Here is a 26845-nt window from a genome sequence, read left to right on the forward strand (position 1 = left end):
AGGCATTTTATATACCGTAATTGAAACAAATTGAGGGAGAGAGAAAGGTAAAGATGTCATTGGCTTTGCAATGCAGGTTCCAAAGAAAAGAGAAGCTGTTCGGTTTTTCACACTTTTAGGACGCCGGGACATTATGTCGTACTATTATGAAGCATTTACATTAACAACGCCTAAAATCTGTAAACTTGAAGGTGAACCATAGGCCGTGCATTCAGAACACATATTCTCAGAACACATATATGCATCCAAAGGTAACTTCTGCATGACTGTCTTGCCCTAAGAAGGCTACTTTATCTCCTATGATTCGTGTTATTTCATTCTGAAGGCTAGTTTGCACACTGCTGATATGCAGTAATCCATACATTTCGTGTGAGCTGCATGAATGAAATACTTTTGAGCGAACAGGAGCAGAAATGTTGAAATATCATTATCTGTAATAATCACAGTAGGGAGTCAGAGGGATTATAGCAGGGAGACATCGTGACATATGCACTAGAGAAATTATCAAGGCTGAAGAAATCAGCAGATTGGGCCTCACGTGTGTTAGCACCTCGTCAATAGCATTATTGGAGAAAAAACTGGTTTTCCTTCATGAATGTGGTGACCAGGAACTTGTTTTTCTTTTCTGATGTCTAATAAATGTTCATTTAGAAGTTAGTGCTCGTCCATGTCTATCTGTGTCCTCGTCTGTTTGCACTGCTTGGTTATGACTTTGTATCTCTAGGCCAATCGTCCACCTTGCCTAATTATTTATCAGGTTTTGAGAAAAAGCACTGACAATGAAGAGATGTTACGCAGCCCTGCTATTCCATTCCGGTAATGATGGATGGTGCAGCAGACATGTGCTCTTTACATTTTGCATGAGAAGTTTCAGTTGAAAATGTTGAAGGCACTTAAAATTATGTCCTGGCATAACCCTTGCAAAGTCGTCATCTGCTGCACCATTGGGAGATGGAGGATCATCTGCTGCAGGGCTGGAGGGATCTGCAAAGGCACCCCAGCTGCTCATCAAAGGAGCTTCAAGGGCATCCTCACCAGCTGCTGCTGGTTCATCATCAAAAGATGATTCCTCTGGGACAGTAGCGTCATCTCAGCCAAGGGCAGCACAAAAAGTGCCGAGCACTGAGAGTAAGCTGCATTGCACTATTTCTAACAAGTTAGTTACATTGTTCAGAAGCGATTCTATAAGACAGAACTCCAAGGGCTGTTTATTCATCAACGCTCTCCCTTGGATTATTCCCAGTCCTAGTTTATAAATAGAGCCTGAAGTTTCTGGGACATATCTTTTTCTAAATTGGTGAGGTAAAAATTGGGTAAATAAATATATGCACTGAGTTCATGTGAATTCAGGTGAAAAAAACTTCCAGTATGCTAAATTCGGGTTGAAATTGGGCTCAGTTACTCAAACTAACTATAGTGGTTTGGTACAAACAGTGATGTAACTGCATTTGCTGCCAAACAAGTGAGGCAGCGCATTCCTACAGACATCCAAGTGAGGTCAATTTGCGGGGTAAAAATCTTGCTTCACCCGAAAGAGGCAACCTTCAGTTCCGGGTGCAAATTCGGAGAAGAATCGGGTAAAACCCTAAAACTTCAGGCTGTATATATAAATACTGTAAACGTATTAATTTCTGTGAAATTTGCCATAATGAAATAATAATTAAAAAATTGCGCTCCCGACTAGAGTAGGAGGTATCTATCCAAAAGGAGGAATCTTGTGAGTTAAGTTGTCATACCATAACATATAAGTGGACAATTAAAATACGCACCTTTACGTTTGCTTCATCTCAGGTTCACAGAGAAGGACCTAGACCTGCTTGCTCGAAACCACATTGAGTGATACTTCCGTGTTTATAGATCTACTCGAAAGTCGCTATCAACTAGGAAGTATGGACAGGTCTAACAGTGGTCATTCAGAGGTCCACCTTCATTTCAGCATAGCTCTCACACGTGTGGTGTACTGGTTTTTGGAGCTTATTTCGAATAGCTCTCTGTAATAGGGAATCCAGAGCCACTTCCCTGGGATGTTGTTGGCCAGTAGAACTTTTCTATATCAGAATCAGATTCTTGCAATTATCTTTAGAAATGGCTGATTTAAAGGTCTGCAAAAAAATTGATCATGCCAAGAAAAATATGGTCACAGTAAATTCTGTATGGCAAATGTTACGAGTAAATGTTAGCTTCTGGTTGGTAGAGATTTTCCTCAATTTTCCAACTTCAGTTATGCAGCTTTTGGTCACTTTGTTGTTTTGTTTGCTAATATTTGTTCTTTTAACAGGAGCACACGTCATTGTTGTGCAGGCCTGTTTGAAAATGTGCATGCCATTCTGGGTGCCACGCATGACATGTTGTATGTGCCTAACAAACATGCAAACCAATAACAATGGAAATCATTTGCATATTTTGTACTGATGATGATGAAAGTGTGTATGCAATAATTTGCAATGGTGAAGAAGACTTACATGAGGTGCCCCAATCTACTCTTCTGCATACACTACTTGGTGCATACCTAGTGTTCTTCGTTTTCAGGTTTTATTATTTTTGATATTCGGGGGTAAAAATTGGGTCCTTCTTTCAAAAGGAAATTTTGGGAAGAATCAGACGTGTTCTGTCACGTGTTTTATGTCGTTTGGAGTTTCCCGGTGAAACTAAAATCATGACAGTCAACCTGCCAAGATGATTGTAGGGATGAACCATGGAATTCCAACAGGTGTCCAAAGAAAGCCGGCCTTTGGTACTACCTAGGATGTGACTGACAGGAGGACCTTCAGGTGTTTTCTTGGACGTTTAAGAATTACAGTTCATAACGTGATTCATCCCTTTCTTTGCATCTCCGAAACTCTATGAGGTTGAAAGACCTAGCGGAATTCGGGGAGAAATTATGCCTGAATTTAAGCAAACTTTTTCGGGATGCAAATATATCAGGATTTCGGGTTAAACCTGATTCACGATATTTACACCCCATACCTTTCAACTTCAGATACTGCCACAGTAAGGCACGAAAGGGATCCTTGAGCACCTGACTAAACACCTGTGCATTTTGGAATACTAATGCTCTAGATCGCTTTCCGACTTCAGCCCCTGTCGCGCAAGATTTGTTGTGCTTGCCTGGTGGCCACTGTGACGCTGAAATAACGTTGGCTCAGGAGCTCAGTTCAGAGGCCGGAGAGGTGTCGAATGAATCCTGATTCGCTTTGCATGCAAGCAATTATGCATGTAAATAAGTCAGGGTCAAACACTGGTAATGCGTAGCACCTTATTTTTTGTACTATGTCAATGTCAGTGCTTTGCAGTCGAAATACTACAATAAAAAAAAGTTTGTTTCGGAAGTGCAATCACCTTTGCAGCTTGATTCACATGATTTTAGTTTCACTCAGAAACCCCTGATAACATGAACAGGGTGTTTACCAACCTGGAAAACTGTGAATGGTCAGGAAGTTTTGACTCGACTGGAAAGGTCAAGGGATTGTCAGAGAATATGGCAAAACACCTGTTCGTCAGGGAAAATTGAAGAGAAGTGCTGTGGCGATACGCAGCGAATCGCAAGTGCCGATCAATGTTTGAGCATCGACACCTCAGCAGTGTTGCCGTGAGTAGCAGTTCGCCAATACGACAAGCTCTAAGGCAGAAAAGTAGGGCAGTCGCTAATACTTAATAAATGATCTGTTTTTTTAGTTAGCTTTATCAAAATGTAGCAGCAGGCACCATGTTCTCTTTTTTTGTCAGGGAATTTGCTTGAAATAGTGAGTAAAACCTGGAAAAGTCAGGGAATTTGAACGCTGCAATTTAGTAGACAACCTGCATAAAGCTCTTGACAGAAAACGCTTGATTCTTCCCCAAATTTACTTCTACAGAATAACCTGATTTTTACCCCATTCTCAAATGCCCCAGTTTCCAAAATACATAATAAAACTCGGAAACGAAGAACCCTACAAGTTATGCGGGATAGCCTTTAAGAAGCTTCAAGCTGCAGACATTAGACGTAAAGCAAACATGTCTACAACAACACGACTCACTTTTCTTACAGTTCCTTTTGCGAAGTTCTTAGGCTTTTAAGTGTGACAGCATTTATGAGCGAACCCTCGAGTTTTCTTGAGGCAGAGTATGTCGCGGCATAGGTGCTGCACTCATTGGCTGCTGGTAGGAGATCATGTGTTCAAGCAGAGCTACAACAAAACTGCTGTGAGAGTTCCCATAGCCCACTCGTGTGGCCTAGTAACCACGACGGTGGCATTCCACGCCGAGCTTCGCTACTTCAGTTTCCACAGGACTGTACTGCCTACCGTCGAACAATGCCTGCGATGAGCTCATAAATGCTTGTAGATAGCTTTAACTGCAATACTCACTTGTTATCGTCATCCTCCTCTCTCTCTTATCCTGGTCCATCTCATTGCTCATACCTGTAGATAGCTTTTAACTACCACACACTCTCTCTCTCACATCATCATCATCTCTCACATACTCACCGTAGTTTTGGCGCTCTATGGCCTTTGTTGCCTTTGTGCCATTAAACCCATAATCTCTCTCTCTCATAAATGCTATCGCATTTCAATGACAATCTGCACAGCAATTTCTACAGCAATTTTTTGTTGTGAACTTATTCACCACATCGCCTTTGTATAGGTCCTTTTCATGAGCAAGTGTGGTTCTTATGTCTGCGTACTTGTGAATTACAGCTCTTGAAGAACGCCTTGCACTTCCACCCGACATGGCTGCTCCCGTGAAACTTGTTGATGACTCATTGCAGTGGTGCGACAATGCACTAGAGGTACGATGCCAACGTCATGGTTAAAACATTGGATAGGGACTTGCAAAGTTCCAACCTTTAGTGTTGCCCATATTTCCAATTTGCAGTATCTGGTTGACCAGCCTGATTTCTACGTAATCGGCGTAATAGGATTGCAAGGTGCTGGGAAATCCACTCTAATGTCTATACTGGCTGGAGGGTGTGGTAAAGGAGGTGACCGGCAAGTACCTTTTCCCCTGAGTCAGGTGTTGATAAAATTTTAAACCTCTTATAGTTTAAGGAGCGTTGAGCTGCATAGAACAATTGTGTGCTTATCTTTTTCTCACCTAAGTTCCGTAAATTGTTTCTCCATTTCTAACCTATCCTTGTATGAATGATTTATGATTGGCTCCAGGTTAAACAAGTGTTCAAACGCTACCACGCATGCAGAGTGCCTGTCTGTGTTAATGAATGTTACATGTGCTGGGAATCAGAAAAATGGGGCAGAAATTTTCTAAAGCTATCCCACATTTTACTGAGTACTCCAGAATTGTGAGGATTTTCTCCTATTCCATTGTTATATCCTGTCTAGAAATCCAATGCATACAGAAAAAGACAGAAAGATGAGGTACGTTCCACACATACAAGATCTCCTTTTAGCGAGACATGTTAGAAACCCCATCGTAAAAAAGAAAAATATGAAGCGTTGGGTTCTAGGAAGGACAAACGAAGATGGACATGACACGAGAGAATAAAGAATAGGTGTTTGGGTGACTGCTGATCTTGTTACATTGGCACAGTTACAAGGCCAATGTGCTTGCATTATTGTATGTATCTCCATTCATGTTCATCTGTGAGGCAAAAGTAACATGTTTTTATGTTCTTATGATGTGCAGCCAGAAACGTTGATGAAACATGGCTTGTAAATAAGGAATAATTCACTAAGTGCTTTCACAAATACGTGTAGTGCTGGGTAAAGTTCACCATTCTTCATCTCAATATAATTATTGTTGTTGTATGTGTAGTGCTGCTCATAAACTATCTTTGGTCAAAGCATTGGTGAATGTGTTAAGTAGACTTGACAGAAGAAGTTCAGAGCGTGTTGCCATTCTGTTCCTTGCAGGCATTTGTTTGTGCCACAAAGTAGAGAGCTGCGTGAACTCGGGCAGCATTGCACTAGCGGAATTGATATCTACGTGACCGCACAGAGGACCATCCTCTTGGACACCCAGGTTGGTGGATAATATCCTAGTTTCCTTCCTGTTTTTTTTTTTTTTTCTTGCAATTTCTGTAATATGTAAAATGTAATATTTGGCTTACATGTTCTGTTATCAGCCGGTTTTAAGTGGTTCAGCAATGGATCACATGATCCAGTTTGAGAAGAAAACACCTGGTGGAGGAGACTTCCACTCCCTGGAAAATGCTCATATGATGCAAGTAAGTGAGAATTGCAGATGGAAAAGTCGCACAAAATCTGTACAGAGAGTTTGACCTAAAAACTGGTCACCAGCAAGAATTCTCTTTAGCAGAGATCAAAATGAAAGCATTTGGTGTTGTCTTGTGTTGGGATCAGTCGACATCAGGTCGCTTATATGTTGACGTGCTGGTTCAGAAAGAACTTTAAGGAAAAAGAGATAAAGACCTCTTGTGGTCCATCGTGGACCAGCATGGCCTGCACTCTGTGGTCCTTCCTTGTGGTCCACTCTGTGGTCCTTCTGAGGACCAAGTGAGTACTGTGGCATGCAGTGCAATGTGCACATGATATATCCTGAAAGGACATGAAGGGAATTGTTGTTCTGAGGCTAGAACACATAGAAGAAGAACATCAATTCCCTTCATGTTCAACAGATGCCGCTTGCGTCACCCCGTCGTGTGGATGTGTGTACGAAGAGTGGAAGAGTGAAAGGTTAGTGAGTGAGGGAGTGTATGTGTTTGTCCCTTCAAATGACGCACCCTTGGAAGTCACTGGAGAGGCATGTTAGCTTAGCTCAATTGGTAAGAGCCCGGGACCAGTAATCGAGAAGATGTGGGTTCGAGTCCTACAGCTGGCTAACCTTTTCAGTGACTTCCTTCTTTCATCATGATATATCCTGTTTACTTGCCTGGTTGATACTCACGTAACTACCCCTCACCCCCAACTTTGGTCCCAAATTTATTCATTTCTAGGTATGAGCTACCAACTAACAGATATAATGTATTGAACAGTTATATTAAAGAGAACAGCATAGGTGGAAAACATAACTAGCAAATAAAGTGCCGGAAGTGATGATAGTATGACATTTTGCGGTACAGCTTCACTGGCTTGCGAAAAGGTGCTCAAGGTGTATGTTACATTAAAGTAGAAGACATTTATTTAGGTAGGGGCAATAATAATTTGGAGTAGACTTAGTACATGTAAGGTGGGTCATCTTGTGGGTCGTAATCTGCTGGACGTATCACAGGGTAGGACTGCGGATAATTTTGACCACCTGGAGTTTTTGTAGTGTACTATAGAAATCTCCAACACCCGGTGCTGGATGAAATGTTTGCCTCGCGCATGTTTGCTAGCGTCTGCGTCTAGGAAGGCACCCGCAATTTTGAGCTAAGTAGGCCAACATGCTACTGGCGCCGGCATTTTTGTGCGGTGTATGTGCACAACTTATATCATGGAGGACAAATAGCTGGACCACATACATGAGCTTAGATATGTGCCTAAAACATAGTTAAGATGTTATATCTGTATGCTTTACATGTTCTCCCATGCTTTTTTGTGCTCTTTTTGCTACATTGTAACTGTAGACTCCCTGTTTAGTCCTTGCAGACTGCATCGTTCCTTATGGCAGTGTGCCACACAATTGTGGTGGTTCAGGACTGGTTTGCTGACATAAACTTTCTCAGGTTAGACACTTTACATAGGTACTAGAATCTTTCTAGGTAATTCGTTTAGTGAACTTTCTGATTGAATTCAAAGCCGCCAGCTAGAAATTTGATCTGGTACAGAGCTTTTGTACAGTTGGTAACCTGCAGCTATGATTTTGTAGCCTACACACATACACAGCCCACAAAAAAGAAAAGAAAAGTTTTTTTTTGTCTATGTGATCCACCCACACTCACAACATTGTGGCGGCAGTTTCTTTTCTGTACAATTCTGTCATGCACACAGTGTGCAGATGTGCCTGTGTGCCAAGATTTTAACTGTATTGCTTTGTGGCTTTAGATTCGTTCTTACTGCTGAAATGCTGAAGCCCGCTACATCGACAACATCCCATGAGTTGGGTGTGTCTAATGAGAATGCAGCAGAAAGTTACCCACATATCGGTGAGTCCTGCTGGCACCGGGAGTAAAGTATTTACCGCGGGCGTGGGAGACCCAGAGTACTGAATTCAGTAGTTTTTGTATATTTCACTACTCCTGCTCATTGTAGCCTCCCATGATGACATCAATGACATCACAGTTGCTACCTGCGAACTAATCACTACAATGGTGGGCCATTGACACAAGAGTGAATAACATACTTATCAGTGGAAATATGACTGCATAACACAATATGATTAGAGCCTGAAGTTTTAGGGTTTTACCCGATTCTTCCCCAAATTTGCACCCCGAATTGAAGGTTCACCCAATAGGGTGAAACCCAATTTTTACCCGGCAAATTCCCCTCACTGAGATGTCTGTAGGAACGCATTATAAACTTACTTGTTTGGCAGCAAATGCAGTTACATCACCGTTTGTACCAAACCATTACAGTTAGTTTGAGCAACTTAGCCCGATTTCTCCCCGAATTTAGCATACCGGGAGTTTTTCACCCGAATTCGCATGAATTTAGTGCACATGTTTATTTACCCGATTTTTACCCCCCGAATTTAGAAAGAAATATTTCCTGAAAACTTCAGGCTCTAAATATGATCAGCAAACTTTTGGCCGTCCCATTAAGGAAACTCCTGTTTCATTAATAGAGCCTGAAGTTTTATGGTTTAACCCTATTCTTTCACGAATTTGCACACCGAATTGAAGGTTGCCTCTTTGGGGTGAAACCCAATTTTTACACAGCAAATTGCCATCACTGAAACGTCTGGAGCAATACATACTAGCTTGTTTGGCAGCAAGGGCAATTACATCACCGTTTGTACCAAACCAGTACAGTTTGTTAGAGTAATAGAGCATGATTTCTCCCCAAATTTAGCATACTGGAAGTTTTTCCACACGAATTCACATGAATTTAGAGCACATGTTTATTTCCCCAATTTTTACCCACCGAATTTGGAAAAAAATATTTCCTGAAAACTTGAGGCTCTATTCATGAATGTGCCACTTATCTAATACAGTCAAACTCCTTTACAACGAAACTCAGGGGACAGCAAAAAAAATTCGCAGTAAAGGTATTTTCGTTAAAAAGGATGTCCATTATTGGACCTATAGGGCTCCAGCGGGACCGCAAAAAAATTTGCTGTAGTGGTATTTTCGTTAAAAAGGTGTTCGCTATAAAGGAGTTTGACTGTAATATGTTTGGTTTCCTGCTAAATAGATGGTAGAACATTGTAACTAGAATGAGATAATAATGGCACCGATTGGTACCTGTAGTGTCGTGGTGCATGGCTACATCGAGAGACTTGTGCAGGATTTCTATTTTTGGAATGTGTTGAAATACCATAGGGGTGGTGTGACATTGATATCGGCTGGCTACCATTGTACATATCCATATAAAATATGTTCGTTGGGGGAGTAGGGTTGGGTGAGGGCAGATCCTTGGCCGCATATAAAAAAAATAAGAAATGGGAAGCATCAAGTTCTGGCTATAGCATAAAGTTTTCAGATTTCATATTTTGCATGTTTGGTAGAGGGGGTGGGTGGAGCTTATTATTCTCTGAGATTTCCGAGGTTTTCACCGTTGGGTACATTTTTACAACTGAGCTACATAGTGTACACAATTCGCGGGTAAAGTGACTGCTGTGAATTAACACAAAAAGAATGAGAAGCTGCCTCACAAAAATGCTTATTGTTCTGCGGTAAAACATCCTGTCAAGGACATTCGTATCACAATCTCCTGGCGACATGAACGTATCTACATCCGATTAACCCTTGACATTGATGCAAGGCAGCTTTCACTGAATAGGGCACCCTATGTAGCCATTTCCGAGGTCTGTCTGGAGAACGTCCATCGCTTGGGGCATGGGTCGGGAATCTGCAGACCAAGCGGGCAAGAGAAATCCCAGTGCTGAACTGACTGGCAGAGTGCGTGGCATTGCAGGCGAATTCCTCAGGCAAATGTGTGCTCGCTGTGTTCCCTTTGTGGCCCGTAATAAAATTGACAAAACGTATTTGTCGTATTCTCTTACCGTAACTTTGTCAATGCAACGAGCCATCGAAAATGCAAGCTTTCACTACAGCTTCACTTATTAAAGTTCCACCGCAGACAAAATCTCGTGCTTTCAGAATCCTACCACAGTTATGTTACTGAAATCTTCTTGTCTCATTTTACGAGGGTGGTTCCATAAGCTTCCGGCCTGAGGTAGAAAATGTGCGCGAATTTGAAAATGCGATTAAGGACGCGTGGCGCCATCTGTTGGGGGGCCGGAGCACCACCTCAACCCTCTCCACGCTTTTGTCGGTTGGAGAGCAGCATTTCAAACAGCCAGGGTGTACTCTTCAGTTAAAATGGAAAAAATCGAGTACTGCGCTGTGATAAAATTCTTGACAAAAGAGGGACTTTTGCCTAAGGAAATTAAAGCCTGACTGGACAAAGTGTACAGGGAAGCCTCTCCGTCGTACACAACAGTAAAAGACTGGGGTAAGCAGTTTCGACTGGGGCGAGAGTCCATTGAAGATGATCCACGCGATGGTCGTCCAGTGGAAGTGGTGACACAAGAAAATTTGTTTCTTGTCGAGGAGGAAGTGCTGAGCGACAGGCGTCTGAAGGTGAAGGAAATCTCAGAAAGGCTGGGGCTTTCCAAAACAACCGTTTTTCGCATCATCGGCGAGGGCCTTCACATGAAAAAGGTCAGTGCGAGATGGGTGCCACGACTTCTCTCGTCAGTTCAAAAGCAACAGCGTGTCGTCTGTGCCAAAGAGTTTTTGGAGCTCTGTCAAGAGAAGGAAGAAGAAATATTGAAGTCAGTTGTCACAGGGGATGAGACTATGGTGCTCTACTATGATCTCCTTTCGAAAAAGGAGTCGATGGAATGGTGCAAACGAGGAGAAGCACCCCCAAGAAAAGCCAAGGTCACACAATCCACAAAGAAGATCATGGCAACAATATTTTGGGATTGTCACGGGATCCTCCTCATCGACTTCAAGAGAGGAACACCACAGTGAATGCGACTTATTATGCTTCACCCCTGCACTGACTGCGAGACGCCATCAAGGAAAAGAGACGCGGCAGGTTGAGTCGAGGTGTCCGGTTGCTCCAGGACAATGCCCCTGTCCACACGGCTTCTGTTGCCAAGGCTGCACTGAAGGAGTGCGGCTTCGAAGAATTCCACCACCCACCCTACAGTCCAGACTTGACACCGAGTGACTACTTCCTGTTCTCAAACTTGAAGAGGGATCTCAGAGGACGGAGATTTCAAAACGATTGTGACGTGCAAGAGGCAGTTTTCCAGCATTTTGTGGACAAAACTTTGCACTATTTTTTCAAGGCTATAAGAATGCTGGTTGAAAGGTGTCAAAAGTGCATCGAAGTTAAGGGTGACTATGTCGAAAAGTGATACACTTGTTTCGTCTCTGTGACTATTAAAAGTTGGTCGGGCCGGAAACTTATGGAACCACCCTCGTACATTCCTGCAAAATATTTTGGCTCTACGTGACGCAGAAGATAGAGAAAGTTAATTTCTATTTTTGAGAACTGTGACGTCGTGTTATGCTCGTACAGAGCGCCCGGCTCTCATATGGCAAAGTTGTTGCCCTTTGCATCTTCCGGGGGGCACACTTTTTGCACTCTGTTAGCGGAGCCCCACGTGACATCTCCTATGACCGCTCTGACCTTCGAGAAAACACAAGGAGGAAGAAAACATCTGTCCCATTTCCCCCTCTTTTGATCAGCTTTACGTGACCGTCCCCGGACGCCAGCGTCGTTGCAAGGAGGCGAGCGCCATCTCCAGAACGTAACATCATTGCAAAGTGTGGGCTTATGGTTACGTCACCCACTCCTCGCGTCATCAAAACTTGTGCAGGCTCAGCAGATCTTCAGAAATCGACAGAAATGCACAGCGTTCGCAAACAGGATTGAAATTTCACGTATAAAATCCTCGATGCACCTCATTTTCATGGACTTAATAAAATAAACGCTGTTTTCCCGAGTCCGAAGTGGCACTTTAAGCAGTAATAGATACAATGGAGTGTTCAGCTTCTTGTTCAGCTCTTGGAGAACAGTTCACGAGGGGGTGGGGGTTGAAATGTGGCCCTTGGGATTGTAAAGGTTCTCCACCTCTTGGCTAAGGTCTTTCTGTTTTTTTTAATAATGCTACCCTCCTACTAAAAGTGGACAAGGCCGCACAGATGGTATACAAATTCTCTTATTGAGAGGACAACTAGCTGCTGCAACACAGACAGTAAGAATAACATTTATGTGCATTATTAAAGCATTTATGTGATGTGGTTTCTCATTGTTTTAGGGAGTGCGTCGTTTCACACCTGTCGCTTTGAATTCTCGAAAAATAACAAACTACGAAAGAAACCCCTGCGAACATACCCAAAAATAAACTATCAAAACTTGGATTCCTAATTATGACTTATGCCTAGGTAGACACGCTTTTAAGGCTCAAAATGATTTCCATAACAGCTTTGATGTGTTTTCAGTTTGCAGAAAATAATGTACGTTGAGCTCAATCCTTATCATATTTTCTCACTTTTCATCAGTCTTTGTGCAAAACAAATGCACACCTGGGGACTTTTCACCAGAGAATATTCAGCAGATGCAGGGCATCTTGAAGGCAATCTTTGGAAAGTCTAAGCTGAAGTATAAAGGTATGCTCATTGGGATTTTGTCATATGCAGTGACGTGCTATTGATCGTACATGTATTCTGGGGACTGGTGGGCGAAGAGCGGGAACAACACAATGAGAAGTCTTGTAACATAGTACTAGCTAATGCATCCCAGTGCTGGTGCCTTTTTTTGTCAACTGCCATTCTTTACTGGAAATTTTTTATCCTGCAATCTCATGGGCCTCCTTGGAATTAAGGTGGCCTCATGCGGTCTGTTAACATTAGGTTCCAAATAGAGTTGGCTGCATCATCGCAAAATTGTTTTTTTTTTTTTTTTTTTGCTTTGCTTTTCTGACGCATTTTAAGGAAGTAATGTAATCGGCTCCAGCATGCAGAACATGCTAGCAAACAACAAAGCCATTATTTTCATTCGCACGGATCTGGAAGTAAGGTTGTCAAATTTGTTGATTGCAATCAATTTTCCGACTGTTATTGCAGGGAATGGCATCATTTTGGCCCAAATATCGCACATGGGTGTGACGAGAGAAGCGACTTTGTTGCATCTCCCATAGACTCCCATGTACTGAAAATTTGACAAACTTTAATTCGCAAAAAATCAGTGAATTGCGTCAGGCCTTCAAAAATTCCCTAGAGAAACTCGAGGGGATCACGCCTGTACCTGGTTTGTGTCAAAATTTAGGGAGCTTTACTAGAACCCTGCGAACAAAAATTCCCGGTCGACTTAAGAAGTCGACCATCGACCATTTCTTAAGAAGTGAAACCGCCTTAATTGATGAACATGTCTAACGAATTTGCATACATGTTGCTAATTTTTATATTGCTTGTGTTTTGCTTCTGGAATACTGACCGAAGTACAGTCACTGACTGATTCTTCAGACATTTGTAGAAGTCATGAAACCTGTCCGAACTTTTTGAGAAAAGTGATAACTTAAATTCTTTGCAAAGCTTTTATGAAAGCTATCTCTTACTTAAATACGAATACCAATGGCACTCGGTAGAAGGTGACATTAAGGAAGAAGACGACATTAAATGTTTATAAGATTGCCGCTCTTTGGTAATAAAGATTGCTGGTAGTGGTGCCGTGTCTCCATCTCCTGCATCCTTGTCATCATTTGCACTCTTTTTCGCCCATGATGTCTTACCAGCTCGTCGAGAAGTTAGCCTTAATAAAGGAAGAGTTAGAAGCACACGGCGCAGATATTCTACAAGGTTCCAACTATTTGAGACAGACTGAAATTCTTGTTATTCATCAAAGGAAGTGCAATAAAACTCAGTAATCTGCCACAAAGACATCCCATTGATACATTAACAGCATGTGATAGCTGTCCACGATACTGGAGCAGTCTCTCGGTGCTTTGTCTCCACAGACGTCTCTTGGTGTTGTGATCAACTGGAACAGGCAAAATATGAATTTTGGAGGATCATTAGTATGGAAAGGCTAAGCCCTGAGGGCTTACGCATTGTGCATGTCATCACAAAGGCCATATATACGTGGTGATATAAGAAAACAACTGCTGTTGGATGCTTGTGTTGGATTTACTGTCTCAAGGCCCTCAGTTTTCTGCTGCAGCAAATTCAAAATTCTGCGGCACCAATTTGTAAATTCAGCGATTTTCCGTGGTGAGCAGTCAACGGCTGCTTGAAACGGGAAACACTTCGGGTTCTTCATTTTCGGGTTTTATGATTTTTCGAATCCGGAGGGAAAAATCGGGTGCTATTTAAACGCGAGAATTCGGGGAGGAATCGGGTGCTACGATCTCTGTTTGATATGTCATCGGGGAATTTTCGGGTGAAACAAAAGGCATATGAAGCAAGCCACTGCTGTGACACTGGGACGAGAAACACGAATCTTTATAATTCCGCTCGGAACTGGGGCAGTTAATGACAGCGGTATTCAAACACTTGCCCGAGCTCCACAAAAGCTCACCTTTGACTCCTGCAGGAGGGGATTATAAAAGGAGGACAAATAGGTTGTCACAAATAGCTCTCTTCGCTGATATTATGATCCACTTTTTCGACGATTTACCTAGAACGAGAAGTTGAAGGACCGCAAGGACTTCGGGTAGATATCGGGTTTTACCTGAACTCTGGAAAACTTGTTCGGGAGGTAACTATCGTGAAAAATCGGGTTTAACCCGAAAACGAAGAACCCTAGAAACACTATATTTATGTGGCAACAAAAAATATTTTATGAGATTACAGATTCAAGGCACTGTTGTGGCTCAGCATTACATACATGAGATCTTGTGTTTTCCTCTGATGCTATCTGTTGCCTGCAATCATTTTATACCTGCTGAAAGGTCTTTCAGCGTCTAGAGAGTTTATAGGATCTTTATTGGAAGGAGTTTATAATACATGCACAAACTGCACACTGGAGGGATGCCACCCCTTCCTCACTCAAAGTATGCACAATAAACTTGGGCTAACGTTATCTTAAGCTAAACTATAATCTGTCTGTGTTTGCCCTGCAGTATGGATAATTTTGTAAAGCAGGCTTGAATGTTGAAGAGTAGGCTTCACCTCATGCAGGAAAGCCTCGTGTGAAGCCCACTTTCGGGAGGTGTCGTTCGTATTGGGTGAACAGTCGAATTCCGGAAACCCGAATATTGGATATTCGATTCGAATTCAAAAACTCTAATATCCGCAGACGTGAAATACGCACACGACTTCCGTGAAATTCTGTGCCAAAGGAAGGATTCCGCGATAAACTCTGAATTCGACAAAGTTTTGCGGAGAACTGAGTGCCTCAAATATTGGTATGCTATTCATTTTATTAAAAAAGCCTACTCGCTGGCTGATCTGATCTTTCTCAGGTTCTGTCAATCCAGATTCAGTTACAGAAAGGAAAGAAAGTGCAGTCAACCTTTTCCTCTTACCAAAGAAGCTGACCGAGCGAGGTATATACTGTATGTTGTAATCGTTACATTGTGATGCTAATAAACGTACTGGTGCTTTCATGTTGCAGACGAAAAAAATAGAAAAGAGAACAAGCTTCCCGGTTTTCAAGATGGAGAGCAGTTGGACCGGTTAAGCATGCAGTTACTGTCACAAATACAGTGCATGCCCAAGCCCCACCTGAGCCAGGGCTCACTCACAGAGAAAAATTGGTGAGTTTTAGCACTGACATTGCCGTTGGTACCAAGCAGCAGCATGAGTCGCAAAAGAACTACTACTGAATGTCCTGCCGCATCTCCCATTGAAAACTTAATCGTATAACATCGTATCGTTAACATCGTATCGTATAACATGGAAATTGTTAGGTTACATGGAAGTGGGGGAAGAAAACAGTTGTTTTATCAAACTGTCACGTTGCAATTTGAAATTGCAACACGGCCTCATGACTACAGTTGACCTACTGTTGCGACGACTGATTTTCTGTTGTCCAAAATTTTGGCTTTCCTGATTTTTTTTAAAATCTGTGACCTCTGAGGGTCAGAGGATCAAACAGTGTTTGTCAGATCCTTATATTTCGGGGAGCTTCCACATGTGTGCTCAACTGCTTCGCATGTGAGCTTGTCCGTGGAGTTTCGAATACAGTATCTACAGGCAACATGAGTTAATACGTAGCCTCAGCATCAAGTGTGGAAGACTACGTGGTGGTTGTCATGCTAGATATGCACGTGCATACCTGCCAACTCTCCCGGATTATCCGGGAAACTCCTGAATTTCACTCAGTCTCCCGATTGTACGGACGCCCCTCCAATCTCCCCAAAATTTGGGCCTTGGGCTTTTCTTCACTCATTTTAGTGTGTAATGTCTCATGTCATGTCCCTCAACGGACCTTCAGAAGTATCTTGAAATAAATAAATAAATAAATAAATTTTCCTTTAGAGCATGAGAGAACTGATGTTCAGAGGCTGGAACAACATAGAAGGGACCTCAGAACATCACTTCTCTCATGTTCAACAGTTGCCGCTTGCGTCGATCCCTGTCGTATGAATGTGTGTATGAGTGAGCAAAAATGTAAGAGTGAAAGGAGGATGAGTGAGAGAGAGTCACTGGTTTGTCCCTTCAGATGACGCACCCTGGAAGTCGCTGAGAAGGCGTGTTAGCTTAGCTCAATTGGTAAGAGCCCGGGACCAGTAATCGAGAAGATGTGGGTTCGAGTCCTACAGCTGGCTAACCTTTTCAGTGACTTTCATCTTTCATCGTTCATTCCTTTAGAGGCTGTGTAAACGCATTGCTGAAGAATTAGACAGCCTGTAACACATGTTTTGGGACATGACCATCCATAGCTGGATGTCGCGGCAGCTCGCATGTTTAATGGTGTCCGGGTTTCTTGACAAGACACGCTGTCGTCCTATCCTCAGTCTAGCCTTGTACGATAATTTCATCCCCTCAGATGGCGCTCTCGGAACAGGAGAAATACCTGCACGTGTACCCCATACGTGCGAAGTGCCTTTTCGAGGGTTTTCTGGTTGAGCACAACCAGCTGCATAGTGTAAGTGACCATGTGTGACTACTGTTATGGAAGATGTTCCCAAAATGTGACGAAGCGAAGCGCCCCTGGTGTGGACAGACGAAGACCACTGCCATCATCGGTAGAATCGCTGCGGCCGCACAAAATGCAGTGTTAGAGAGCCTGAGACGACGCGTCTTTGTAATTGCAATTGACGGAAGGGACAATAGCGAGTCGCAGCCCCACCCGCAGTAGAGTGGCAGTGCTATTTCAAGTGGACAACCCCCCCTGGTCGCGCTGCGGGCAGTCTCCCAAATTTTGAGTTCGTCAGGTGGCAGATATGCATGTGGTTTTGGATGCATCTGCAATTTAGACTATTTAGATTATATTTGCCATTTTTGCAGAGTCCACAACCACATCAACACCGTCCTCATGTGCATTGGCAATGTGTGAAAAAAATCAACGATATCTCTGTATGCATGAAAAGAAATGGCAACCTAGTATGCACTAAAATATTGCGCAGCAGTAGGCTGAGTTGTGCAAAAAGCCTTTTCTGCTGTTTGTTCATGTTAAATTTGTTAGAAAAACTTTGATACACCAGCTGGCTTGCCTTTTAATACTTTGCACTTCATTAGAAATTGTGAATCATTTTCATAATCTCTGCAATTTTTACTGATCTGTTTGGCATAAGTAAAAAAAAAAGTCATCAGTTCAGGTCTGTTCTTATGTTTGTATTGAGCATTCACTTCTAGTCGTCATCACTTCTCTAGTAATTCAATTTGTCCTTTCAAGAAATATATCCATATTTGTTCCTCAGGAAAGAAGCCAAGATTAAGTATTGAAACGAATGTAACTTGGTGTAACTCAATTACTTTTCAGAGTAACTGTAATTGAGCTGCAATTATTATTTTGTAATTGTAACTAATTTAGTCACCTCTGTGAGCATATAGTCGTACTTGTAGTTCAGTTGTATTCAATTAGCTCTCGATAGGGTTTCCCCTGATTGCAGAGACTGACAGAGCACATTTCCGCACAACCTGTAATTTTTAGATTTTCTTGCCTTTAGCTCTGTTTGACCAAGTGTCAACTGTGCATGGTTCTCAGATCTTGGGACTACATTTCACTTAGCTGTTCACTCCAGTTTGCGTTGGAAGCGCATTAACTCTTTAAAACTGACCGCAGGTTTGCTTGCTATTCAGTTCCAATGATGTTGTTATAGTGTAGAGACATTCCGAGAGGTGCACGAAAAGGGCGGCTGCCTTTTCAAGAGGGTTGCTGGATGGCAATGGTCCGGGCAGCTCTTTTACTGTAAAATTTAGACTATAATTTTTCAAATGCATTTCTGCAGTACACTGAAGTGCAGAACATTGAATGCAGAGCATTGAAGTGCAGACAGGCTGGGCCCGTGGGTCGGGTTCCGGCACCCCATAACCGGTTCGGCTTCGGGCCTGGGCCAGGCCTGGATTGTTCTATACATTGTGAATATTCACTGTTGTAGTTAAAGCATTGTTATACACTCTGGACTACTACACCTGTCGCTTTGCCCTGCTACGCCCTGCTAGTGAACAGAGGATTGTCAGGCTCTTTTCATTCATAATGATGGGTCCCAAAACGTTTAACTGTTTCTAAAGTGTTCTGATTGTTGCGCTGCCGGTGTGCCTCTTCTTTTCAGAATAGTGCATGTCCACCCATGTCGGGATAATTTTCAGCACTGTGAATATTGAAAAGCGTGGGTGACATCCTTTTCTTGCGCAATAAGGAGATAATATTTAAACAGCCAATAAAGGTTGTTGTGTGTTGGTCTGTGTGGCTTGGACGGTGTCCCTGGATGTTCCGATTGATTTTTTTTTTTTGACGCCCCTAGCGGGCCACGCGGGCGGGCCTGGTCATTCTATGACGGACTCGGACCGGACCTTATTTCGGAATATCAGGTCCAGGACGAAATATAGCGTCCCGTGTCAATCTCTAATGCAGAATGTGTGTGCAACAGAATAAATCTACCGTCATATTTGTGCAGCAAAATGGGGAGAGCTCGGAGGGATTTTCCCAGCACCCCCAATAATGCCTACACCCGACAAAAAATAAAAAATAAACACCCCCCAAACATACCCGTCAGAAAGTCCAGAAAAGCAGAAAAGTGGCAGATAGTGTAAACCGTAAACCCCTCGCCTCTGCTGCAACGCTGAGGCTGAGCGACTCGTGGCGGTGGACATACAGTGTAGTGATCAGCCCAGAAATTAGTAACTGTCAGCAACATTGGTACGTAGGGTGCCACTTAGAGGTGTGCGCCGCCGCGCCGAAGCGCCGCCGCCGGAGGTCGGGACCTCGCCGTCGCCGCCGCCGATGTTGAAAAATCGGCGCGGCTGTGTAATGTGCCCATTTTGATCCACTTTCTATAAACGAATACCTCCCATGCTAATGTTTTGTTTTTCTTTCATCTTAGGTTCCAGGCTTCATTTGTGGTGTTTTTAGCAGTAACAATTTCATCTCCTGATATGCTGTTTGAGTTTCGTTTCATAGCCAACCCTGGAGGACAACTCCAGGAAAACTTGTCATTCAATTCTTGCAGGTTGTTTGCCGGTCATCCACCAACACAATAGCACTGGTCATGATCCATATACAGGTTGTTTTGTTTTTTATTCCTCACAGAATTTTTGTTTAAAAAATAGTGGAACGAAATAGATGCCGCCTTTGAGTTGGTCAGGTCTCGAAGAAAGTATGTAACTGTAAGATCATTAATTACCTCAAATACATTAATTCTTTAATTAAGGGATTTCGCGTAAAAACGGGATAGCAGAACGGAAGATATTAATCGTTGAAAGCCATTCCATGTTTAAGAAATACTTAAACGCGCACGTGTCTTGAAATATCCGACGCTGAATGTCGCTATGCAAATGAGCCGAAACAAGAAGTAGCAATTTCCGAGCGCAGAAATGACGCGAGCTTCGCCTTATCTGGGTTGAAAAGCGATCTATCTGGCCAACAGATTAGCGCCTACACCAATCAGCTCGATCGCTCCAAAGCACTTGGTCCTCTCACGTGGATTGCCCGTCGCTCTTTCTGCGCTCGAAAAGTGCGTAGCAAATAGTGCATTTTGTGTGTGCCGGAGAAAAGCACCCAGTCAGAGAGGGTGTTTTCAATCGCGGACTTGCCGGGCTTATAATGCGCGCGAAGCATGGCAGACTAACCCACTCGTTCTGGACAAGTTTATACTGTAAAACCCTTTAATTTCGCGAGACCTTAATTTTCGCGAATTTTGCGAATCGAGAAATTTCGAGGAACTCGAGGAGCGGGCGAAATTTAGTTGTTGCGAATATATTCCTACTCGATGCGCGAAAATTTAGGGCTGCGAAATTAATAGATTTTACAGTATTTACTCATGATAACTACAGCCTCTGCAAAAATACTGTTCAATGACGTGGTGGGTGCGCCTTATGTCATATCGTTTGCTAACGTTCGCATATTTATATGGTTTCCCAAAAAGAGCCACTGGATCAGTGGACAGAGCTTTCACGCGTCGCACAGGCCTCGGTGGCTCAGTCGGTAGGGTAGCGTGTTCGCCTTCTGATCCCGATATCGTGGGTTCGAACCCGTCCGAGGACGCCAGCAACTTGGTGGCAGGGTACAAGTTGCTTAGACACGCCGTCTTCCGCGAGGGACGTTAAATACGGGGTGCCGTGTGATGAGCTTTCATCGCACGTTAAAGAACCCTCAGGTGGGCAAAAGCAATCCACAGACCGACCACTGTGGCGTCGCTCATGATCGCAGTTGTCTCGCGACGTAAACACCCAATTATTATTATTATTTCACGCGTCGCCGTCCTGTGAACGTTCGGCACTCGCTATAACTGTTACGTGTAGTTGCCATTAAAGGGATGGCTCGTCGTTCTGATTATCTAGCTATGTTGTTTTCTCCATCGCTTAACGCGCACTTAACGCGCCCAGTCGAAGTTCTTGGGCGATGACCTTCTTGAAGTGCTTTACTTCTCCTAATGTTCCTTTGTGTGTTCGGTTTTCTTTCATAATGCTATCCAGTGCTCACGCACTTGTTTGGTGCATGGTACAGTAAATACTGCCACCGTCGCGGTGTCTATGATGGAGAAAATACCCCCGCTTTGAGGTGTTCGTGCGTCCCCGTTGGAAAAGAGAACATATTGACAGCCCACGGGGCGCACGCCGTTATGACAGCATCGGCGTGACGCCGCCGCCGGCCCTCAACCTGCTGTACGCCGCCGCCGAAAAAAATGCCCACGGCGCACACCTCTAGTGCCACTGCAATCCATCCATCCATCCATCTTGACAACCAAAACGATCCAGTCGTATCCAATCCAGATGAGGAATGGCGGCACAAAAAGCTGTTGATCGGTGTCATTGGGATCCCCGCGCATGAATTTGCCTCCGTGCATATGGGGATGGCACGGATGGAAGCGAGAGAAGGTAACGTACCCATAGAAGACGGAAAGAAGAAGAAGAAAACGAAAGGTGGCTACACGTGTTGTGTGGTGGGATGTGGAAACAACAGCTCACGGAACAAAAATGTGTCTTATCATTCATTTCCGAAGAACAAGCGTCAAAGGAGAGAATGGATAAGAAGAATTCGGAGGCAGGGTGCACAAAAGTATAAACTTTGGCAACCTACTGCTAACCATAGGATATGCGGTGCTCATTTTAACCGTTGTGGTCGTCGGGGATACTTAGACGAACTTCCCACCATTTTTCCACATCGCAACTTTGAGGACAAGCAACTTCCAAAGTCGAAAAGTGAGTACTACGGATTTGCGTGTTTTGCAACGGTGTTTTAGCAAATGAAGTGACCATTAGGTGGATAACTCAAGCGAAAGGAGCCATCGGATAGCTGTATCCTATGATGTCATTTCTACACCAGTCGTGACGGCGAATAAGTTGATTTGGATAATACATAATTTAACTGAATCATAAGTCGACGAAGTTCGTTTGTGCACCTCACCACGAGTCCGTGCCCGTTCTTCTGGCCATTGCCAGACCTTACTGCGTGCAGCGGTACATGTCAATTTCCTTCAGTAAGTGCGCGCTGTTGCTTGTGACTGTCATCTTGTGTGGGTCCCTATATACGTGACGTGAACATGTATCATTATACATCGTCACAAATGAGGCCATCTACCAGCCTGGACTTGACACCTGGCATTATGGCATTATGACACAGATTGAGCAGTGTTCTTGGGTGTCGTGAGGTTGTCCTTTGTCTGCAAAACATTTCATCGAGTTTCTCTAATGCATTATGCAACGTAGTGGTAATGAGCTGCTGACAACATGATCTGCAATATACTTACTTACTTGGTTTGTTCAGTGCTGCAGGCAAAAGCAGTTATATTCAGTTCATGCACGTTGATGCACACAAGTCTGTTTTCACTTTTTGTGTACAGTATAAAACTGTCTTGTCAGGAACATCAGTAGAATGATCACCAGCTCTATCGTAGTTTACATTTGCAAGTTTGACAAGCTTCCCAGGCAAGTCTTTTCAAAACAGGCATTAAAATTAATTTCCCGGGCATGCTGCATTCTTTGTGCAACAATGGAGATCACAATGTTTGGCATGAATTTGATAACAAGGGAGTTCATCTCACATGCATTTGCTGCCTGACTTGCAAGCCTAAGTAATGCTCATCGGAAGAACGAGGGACAGACTTGCTGCTTTCACTTTCCATCTGGAAGTGTGGAAATGATATCTGGCAGAGCTGTGCAGCCGTATGAAGTGGACAGTACTTGTTCGGCCTCGTTGATCTGGCCCACAATGTAAAATGAACACAAAATTTGTGATATGGCCCACCGAATGGTCACTGCATTTAGCAAACAACGTTGTGAACTTCTGTTGTGAATACCATTGCTGCCAGCACTATACTTAGAATCTTCTGCTGTGATTGAGGCAGATTGAAGGCAGTGCTAGAATCGGTTTGCTAAAATCTCACCTGTCCACTCTGTATGTTGATCCATATCTACTTTGCAGCAGCACCAAGTAGAGTCAACTCAATGCGAGGCCCATCACCAACACGGATGTACTTCCAAAGTGACCTCTGTGTGGCTGCCTTCGTAACTGTCCCTGAAGAGAGAGAAGGTGTGTACGGAAGATAAGAAAACATTTCGGTCACAACTACTGTGTGTCTTTGAATTCTGCGTCAGCCACCCTATTTCATATTTGGTTGCATTAGCATAATGACACGTAAAAGAAAACTTTGGGGGGGTCTCGGGCATAGGATTTGCTTTGGTGACATTTGCATTTTATTTTATGGATTAATTGAGACAATGTAACTATATTGATTTAATTTAATCCTGCACCAAACCGCAATGCCAGAACGTTACACGAAATTTTGCAAGTGTCAGCCACGTAAACATTCAGAGAGATAAACACTTTTCATGAGGAGGAAAGTAGAGCAAAGTGATAGCTAGGTAGGAGATTCTATGGTGGTTACCATCCAGCATGTATGGTCCCACTTTGTTATTGTATTCGACATTTCCTGTTGCTATTGTGAAGGCATTCTGTCCTCTGCTCTGTGAACCAACTAGGTGTGAATGAAACATCTGTTTCTCAAGTAGTAAAATGTATTTTTTCACTAACTCAAACTGTGCAGTCATTATTAGTGTGCTGTTGCTGTTGTGGTACCGATTGCTCTAAGCTGCTGCAACGTTTTCTTTCTTGCAGGTGACACACAAGAACGAGTGACTGATGTTGCCGAGACTTGCGATGACAGTGATGATGTGTCCAGTGACTTTGCTTGTAGGTTCTTCTTTCACGGAGTTCCTTCTTAGATTTTTTGTATACTTTTCTAAAATTGGGTTTAGGGGAGCCCCCCCCCCCCCCCCCATTTTTGCTTGTTTCTCACTTTCTCTCTCTCTTGCACACACACTATTTGTTGCTGTGTTACCTTGGATTACCTGGCATGCCAGCGTATAGCGAGGAAGACCACATTGACATAACTTGCAGCATGCTTCTCATATGTGCCCGAAGGCCAACTTGTAGATACCGGCTAACCGGACTCTCTGATGTTAGTTACACAGCATGCTCGTAAAATCGGGAGCTATATCTTTTTTGTTCTTCCCTTTGGATAACGTAAATCACAGTCGGGGGAGGGGAAAGGCAAAATATCATTGTGTTGCTCTGTACATAAAAATGTACTGTTCTTTTTGCAGATCCTGACCATTCTTACGTGGCCTGCGAGCCAGACCCAATTCTAACAATGCTCTCCCAAGGTCAAGCAGGAGAGCTTGCAGTGTCCTGCTTGAATCTCAAAAATGAAAACAAGAAACTGGAAGTGAGCAACGCGTGCTTACTAGCAGAGATAGTCAAACTCAAGGATGACCTTCTCCATCAAAAGGTTAAATGCATGGAGCTCGAGTGGAAGCAAACTTCTAAAACCATTGCATTGTCCAAATTCAGTGCACAAGCAGTCATGGAAAATGAAGCGCTGTTGTGTTTCTACACTGGTTTTGAGACATCAGACCGATTTAGCAATTTTGTGAAGTTTGCTCTGGACAACTACAACGAAACCAAGGCAGCACATGGGAGGCCCGTCTCACTTCTTCCTCGTGATCAAATTTTCATGATGCTCTGCAGGTTACGGCTTGGCCTTCTGGAACAGGACCTCTCCTATCGCTTTAATGTTGGTGCTTCTACAATCAGCCGTGTATTCAACTTCTGGGTAGACTTACTTTGTAAGAAATTTGGAGAAAATGTGTCTCAGGTGTTCTGTACAAGTGCTCCTGTACTGCTCGAATGTGATGACATGAAAGAGACTTGGGAGAATGATGCACAGAGTGATAATCATCATTCCAGTAAGAAGCCTTTGAGGGCTACAGGCTTGGTTGGTATCAGCTCAACAGGCATAATTTCCTTTGTCGAAGTCTCGTCTCCAGAGTTTAAGACAAATGGCAAGAAAAATGTTGTGAAGTCGCTGCCAACTCGGGATCACACAGCAGACGAATTTATCATTCCTGACAACGTGGACGACCACCGGCAAAGTGTTGCTCCCCTGTTGGAGAGAACACTAGAGTCAGTGGACAGTGGGCTGTTAGGGTACAAGAAAGTTGTTAACCTGAGGGCTCATGTTGAAAAAGCAGTGAGAGAAGTTAGAAATTTCAAGATCTTGAAGTTGCCATTTGCTGATGCAACAAGGGTGAGACTGTGGAAAGTGTGCTGCTACCTTTTAAATTTTACACGGGACAGACTTTTCGAAATACAGTAGTTCTAAGAATCTGACATCATCATCAGCCTGTGTTGCCGTTTCCATTGTATTCCACTGGTTGTGCTCATGGACACTTGTCACTTACTGTACAGAAGTATCATTCGTTGCTTCTTCACCGCTCCATATTTCCGCATGCAACTTGTGTTCTATGCATAGTTCTTTGCTTGTCAAATAGACCTGATATATCTCATTATCATATATTGTATTACATACAGCAGACTCATTAATTTAAAATCCAGGTGACCCAGATTTTTGTTTGAATTGTCTATAATTTGAATGACCAGAAAGACGTCTAAATATGTATATGTTGCAAGACAAGATTACGGTTACAGCGGTAGCTCCAAACATACAAAGTACATCTTTTAACCTTTAAAAGAAACGTATCTATGATTGGCTATTTAGTTAATACATGAGTCCTCAAAACAAAATCTTCAATGCTAGCCAAAGTAAGCAGTTCCTCAGGTTACTCTTTTTTTTAGCAAACAGACACATCCAGAGGCGAGCAATGTTTGCAAAGGCCGGTGCCTTGAGAGGTGGCGTTAGCAACACACACCCGTCGTTTTCTGCTGGTAGGACCATTTTAAGCTTGAACGAAAAGTTTGAATCGGGCAAATGCTCTATTTGAATTAAGCAACTTTTCAATACAATGAAACTATAGCGAGCTAAACAAAAATTTAAGTCTATTTGAGTTAGCCAAAAGTATGAAATACCATATATGACTTTGAATTAACGAGTCTACTGTTCTTGTTTACAGCTGTGTAGTATGACATACCTGCTCTGCTGAATTATAAATCTTTCTGTTTACTGCCCTTCGTCATATGCTCTCGTTTTCCCTTGTCTCATCTCTTTCCCACACAATTTCTGTATATATTGTGCTTCCATAGATGAGTAAAATATTTGCTGGTACGAGCCCATCTTGTTTTCTTTTTTTTTGTTGTTGTTACAGGCACTTTTTATTATGGAGATTATCTGATGACAAAATCTGAATCGTTTATGTTCCACCACAATGAAATAGTACACAGCATCCATGCAAACTCTATTGTGGATCCACAAACCAGTTGTTTTAGCTTTGTGTTTTCTTTCCTGTTTCTGCTTTCCTGCTGTTTTCTGTGTCTGGTCATCAGCAGGGATACTAGTTTTCCATGACTAAAAAAAGGAAATTCTGCGAGAAAATTTGGGAAATTACGCGTTTTTCCGCATCAATAATAGGCATATACATAAGTTGTGGTCTGTCCCAAGTCCGCGTTTAGTAAATCTGCATGGTGGCAAATCTACGCAGAAACCGTAACACTGAATTGTTGTAGAGGTTTGTAATAATTAAATGTGCTTTATTTTTCTAGCTGAGTTCGTGTATACCACTACTAGCGTGATGTACATTCAACAAACATACAGCCGCGAACACAGCACAAAAATGTTGAATGCACACTATCTCAAAGTATTCACCAAAAAGATTAATTAGCTGCATTAAAATATATCTGGAGCATCCCGGCTACATTCTTCTAGTTTAGGCGCTGGCGCTGAGGCCGCAACAAACTTCCAAGTTTGCTGAAGCTCCGCTCTACATCAGCAGATGAGACCGGTAGTT

The 26845-nt window shown here is 43.0% G+C and overlaps 2 protein-coding genes across 6 annotated transcripts in view; both read left to right on the plus strand.

The window, feature by feature from the left end:
• Positions 1-26845, plus strand: part of LOC135385804 (nonsense-mediated mRNA decay factor SMG9-like) — a 36730-nt gene that overhangs the window by 4090 nt on the left and 5795 nt on the right. For 2 of the 4 annotated variants that reach the window (XM_064615330.1, XM_064615331.1), the window contains exons 4-13: positions 927-1128; positions 4677-4768; positions 4855-4967; positions 5850-5958; positions 6062-6163; positions 7518-7603; positions 7923-8023; positions 12560-12667; positions 15460-15543; positions 15612-15753. In XM_064615330.1, coding sequence (XP_064471400.1) covers positions 927-1128; positions 4677-4768; positions 4855-4967; positions 5850-5958; positions 6062-6163; positions 7518-7603; positions 7923-8023; positions 12560-12667; positions 15460-15543; positions 15612-15753 — 1139 coding nt within the window. Of the gene's footprint in view, positions 1-926; positions 1129-4676; positions 4769-4854; positions 4968-5849; positions 5959-6061; positions 6164-7517; positions 7604-7922; positions 8024-12559; positions 12668-15459; positions 15544-15611; positions 15754-16988; positions 17514-19614; positions 19669-26845 lie in introns of those variants that run through there. The other 2 variants (XM_064615332.1, XM_064615333.1) reach the window with 2 other exon arrangements.
• On the plus strand, positions 21274-26169 carry LOC135385803 (uncharacterized). 2 transcript variants are annotated; one of them, XM_064615327.1, is made up of 4 exons: positions 21274-21805; positions 23028-23135; positions 23721-23795; positions 24209-26169. In XM_064615327.1, the coding sequence occupies exons 1-4, from the start codon at positions 21289-21291 to the stop codon at positions 25258-25260; spliced, it is 1752 nt and encodes a 583-aa protein (XP_064471397.1). In that variant the 5' UTR covers positions 21274-21288; the 3' UTR covers positions 25261-26169. The 2 variants fall into 2 exon arrangements, with proteins under 2 accessions (XP_064471397.1, XP_064471399.1); XM_064615329.1 differs by having other exon boundaries at positions 23031-23135.

Source organism: Ornithodoros turicata, chromosome 2, assembly GCF_037126465.1.
Source record: "Ornithodoros turicata isolate Travis chromosome 2, ASM3712646v1, whole genome shotgun sequence".
In the NCBI taxonomy this organism is placed as follows: Eukaryota; Metazoa; Arthropoda; class Arachnida; order Ixodida; family Argasidae; genus Ornithodoros; species Ornithodoros turicata.

Coding starts and splice junctions, on each gene's coding strand:
- LOC135385803 (XM_064615327.1), top strand. CDS start 21,289: ATGCCCACGGCGCACACCTCTAGTGCCACTGCAATCCATCCATCCATC. Junction 23,136..23,720: donor TGTCCCTGAAGAGAGAGAAG/GTGTGTACGGAA, acceptor TCTTTCTTGCAG/GTGACACACAAGAACGAGTG. Junction 23,796..24,208: donor TGTGTCCAGTGACTTTGCTT/GTAGGTTCTTCT, acceptor TTCTTTTTGCAG/ATCCTGACCATTCTTACGTG.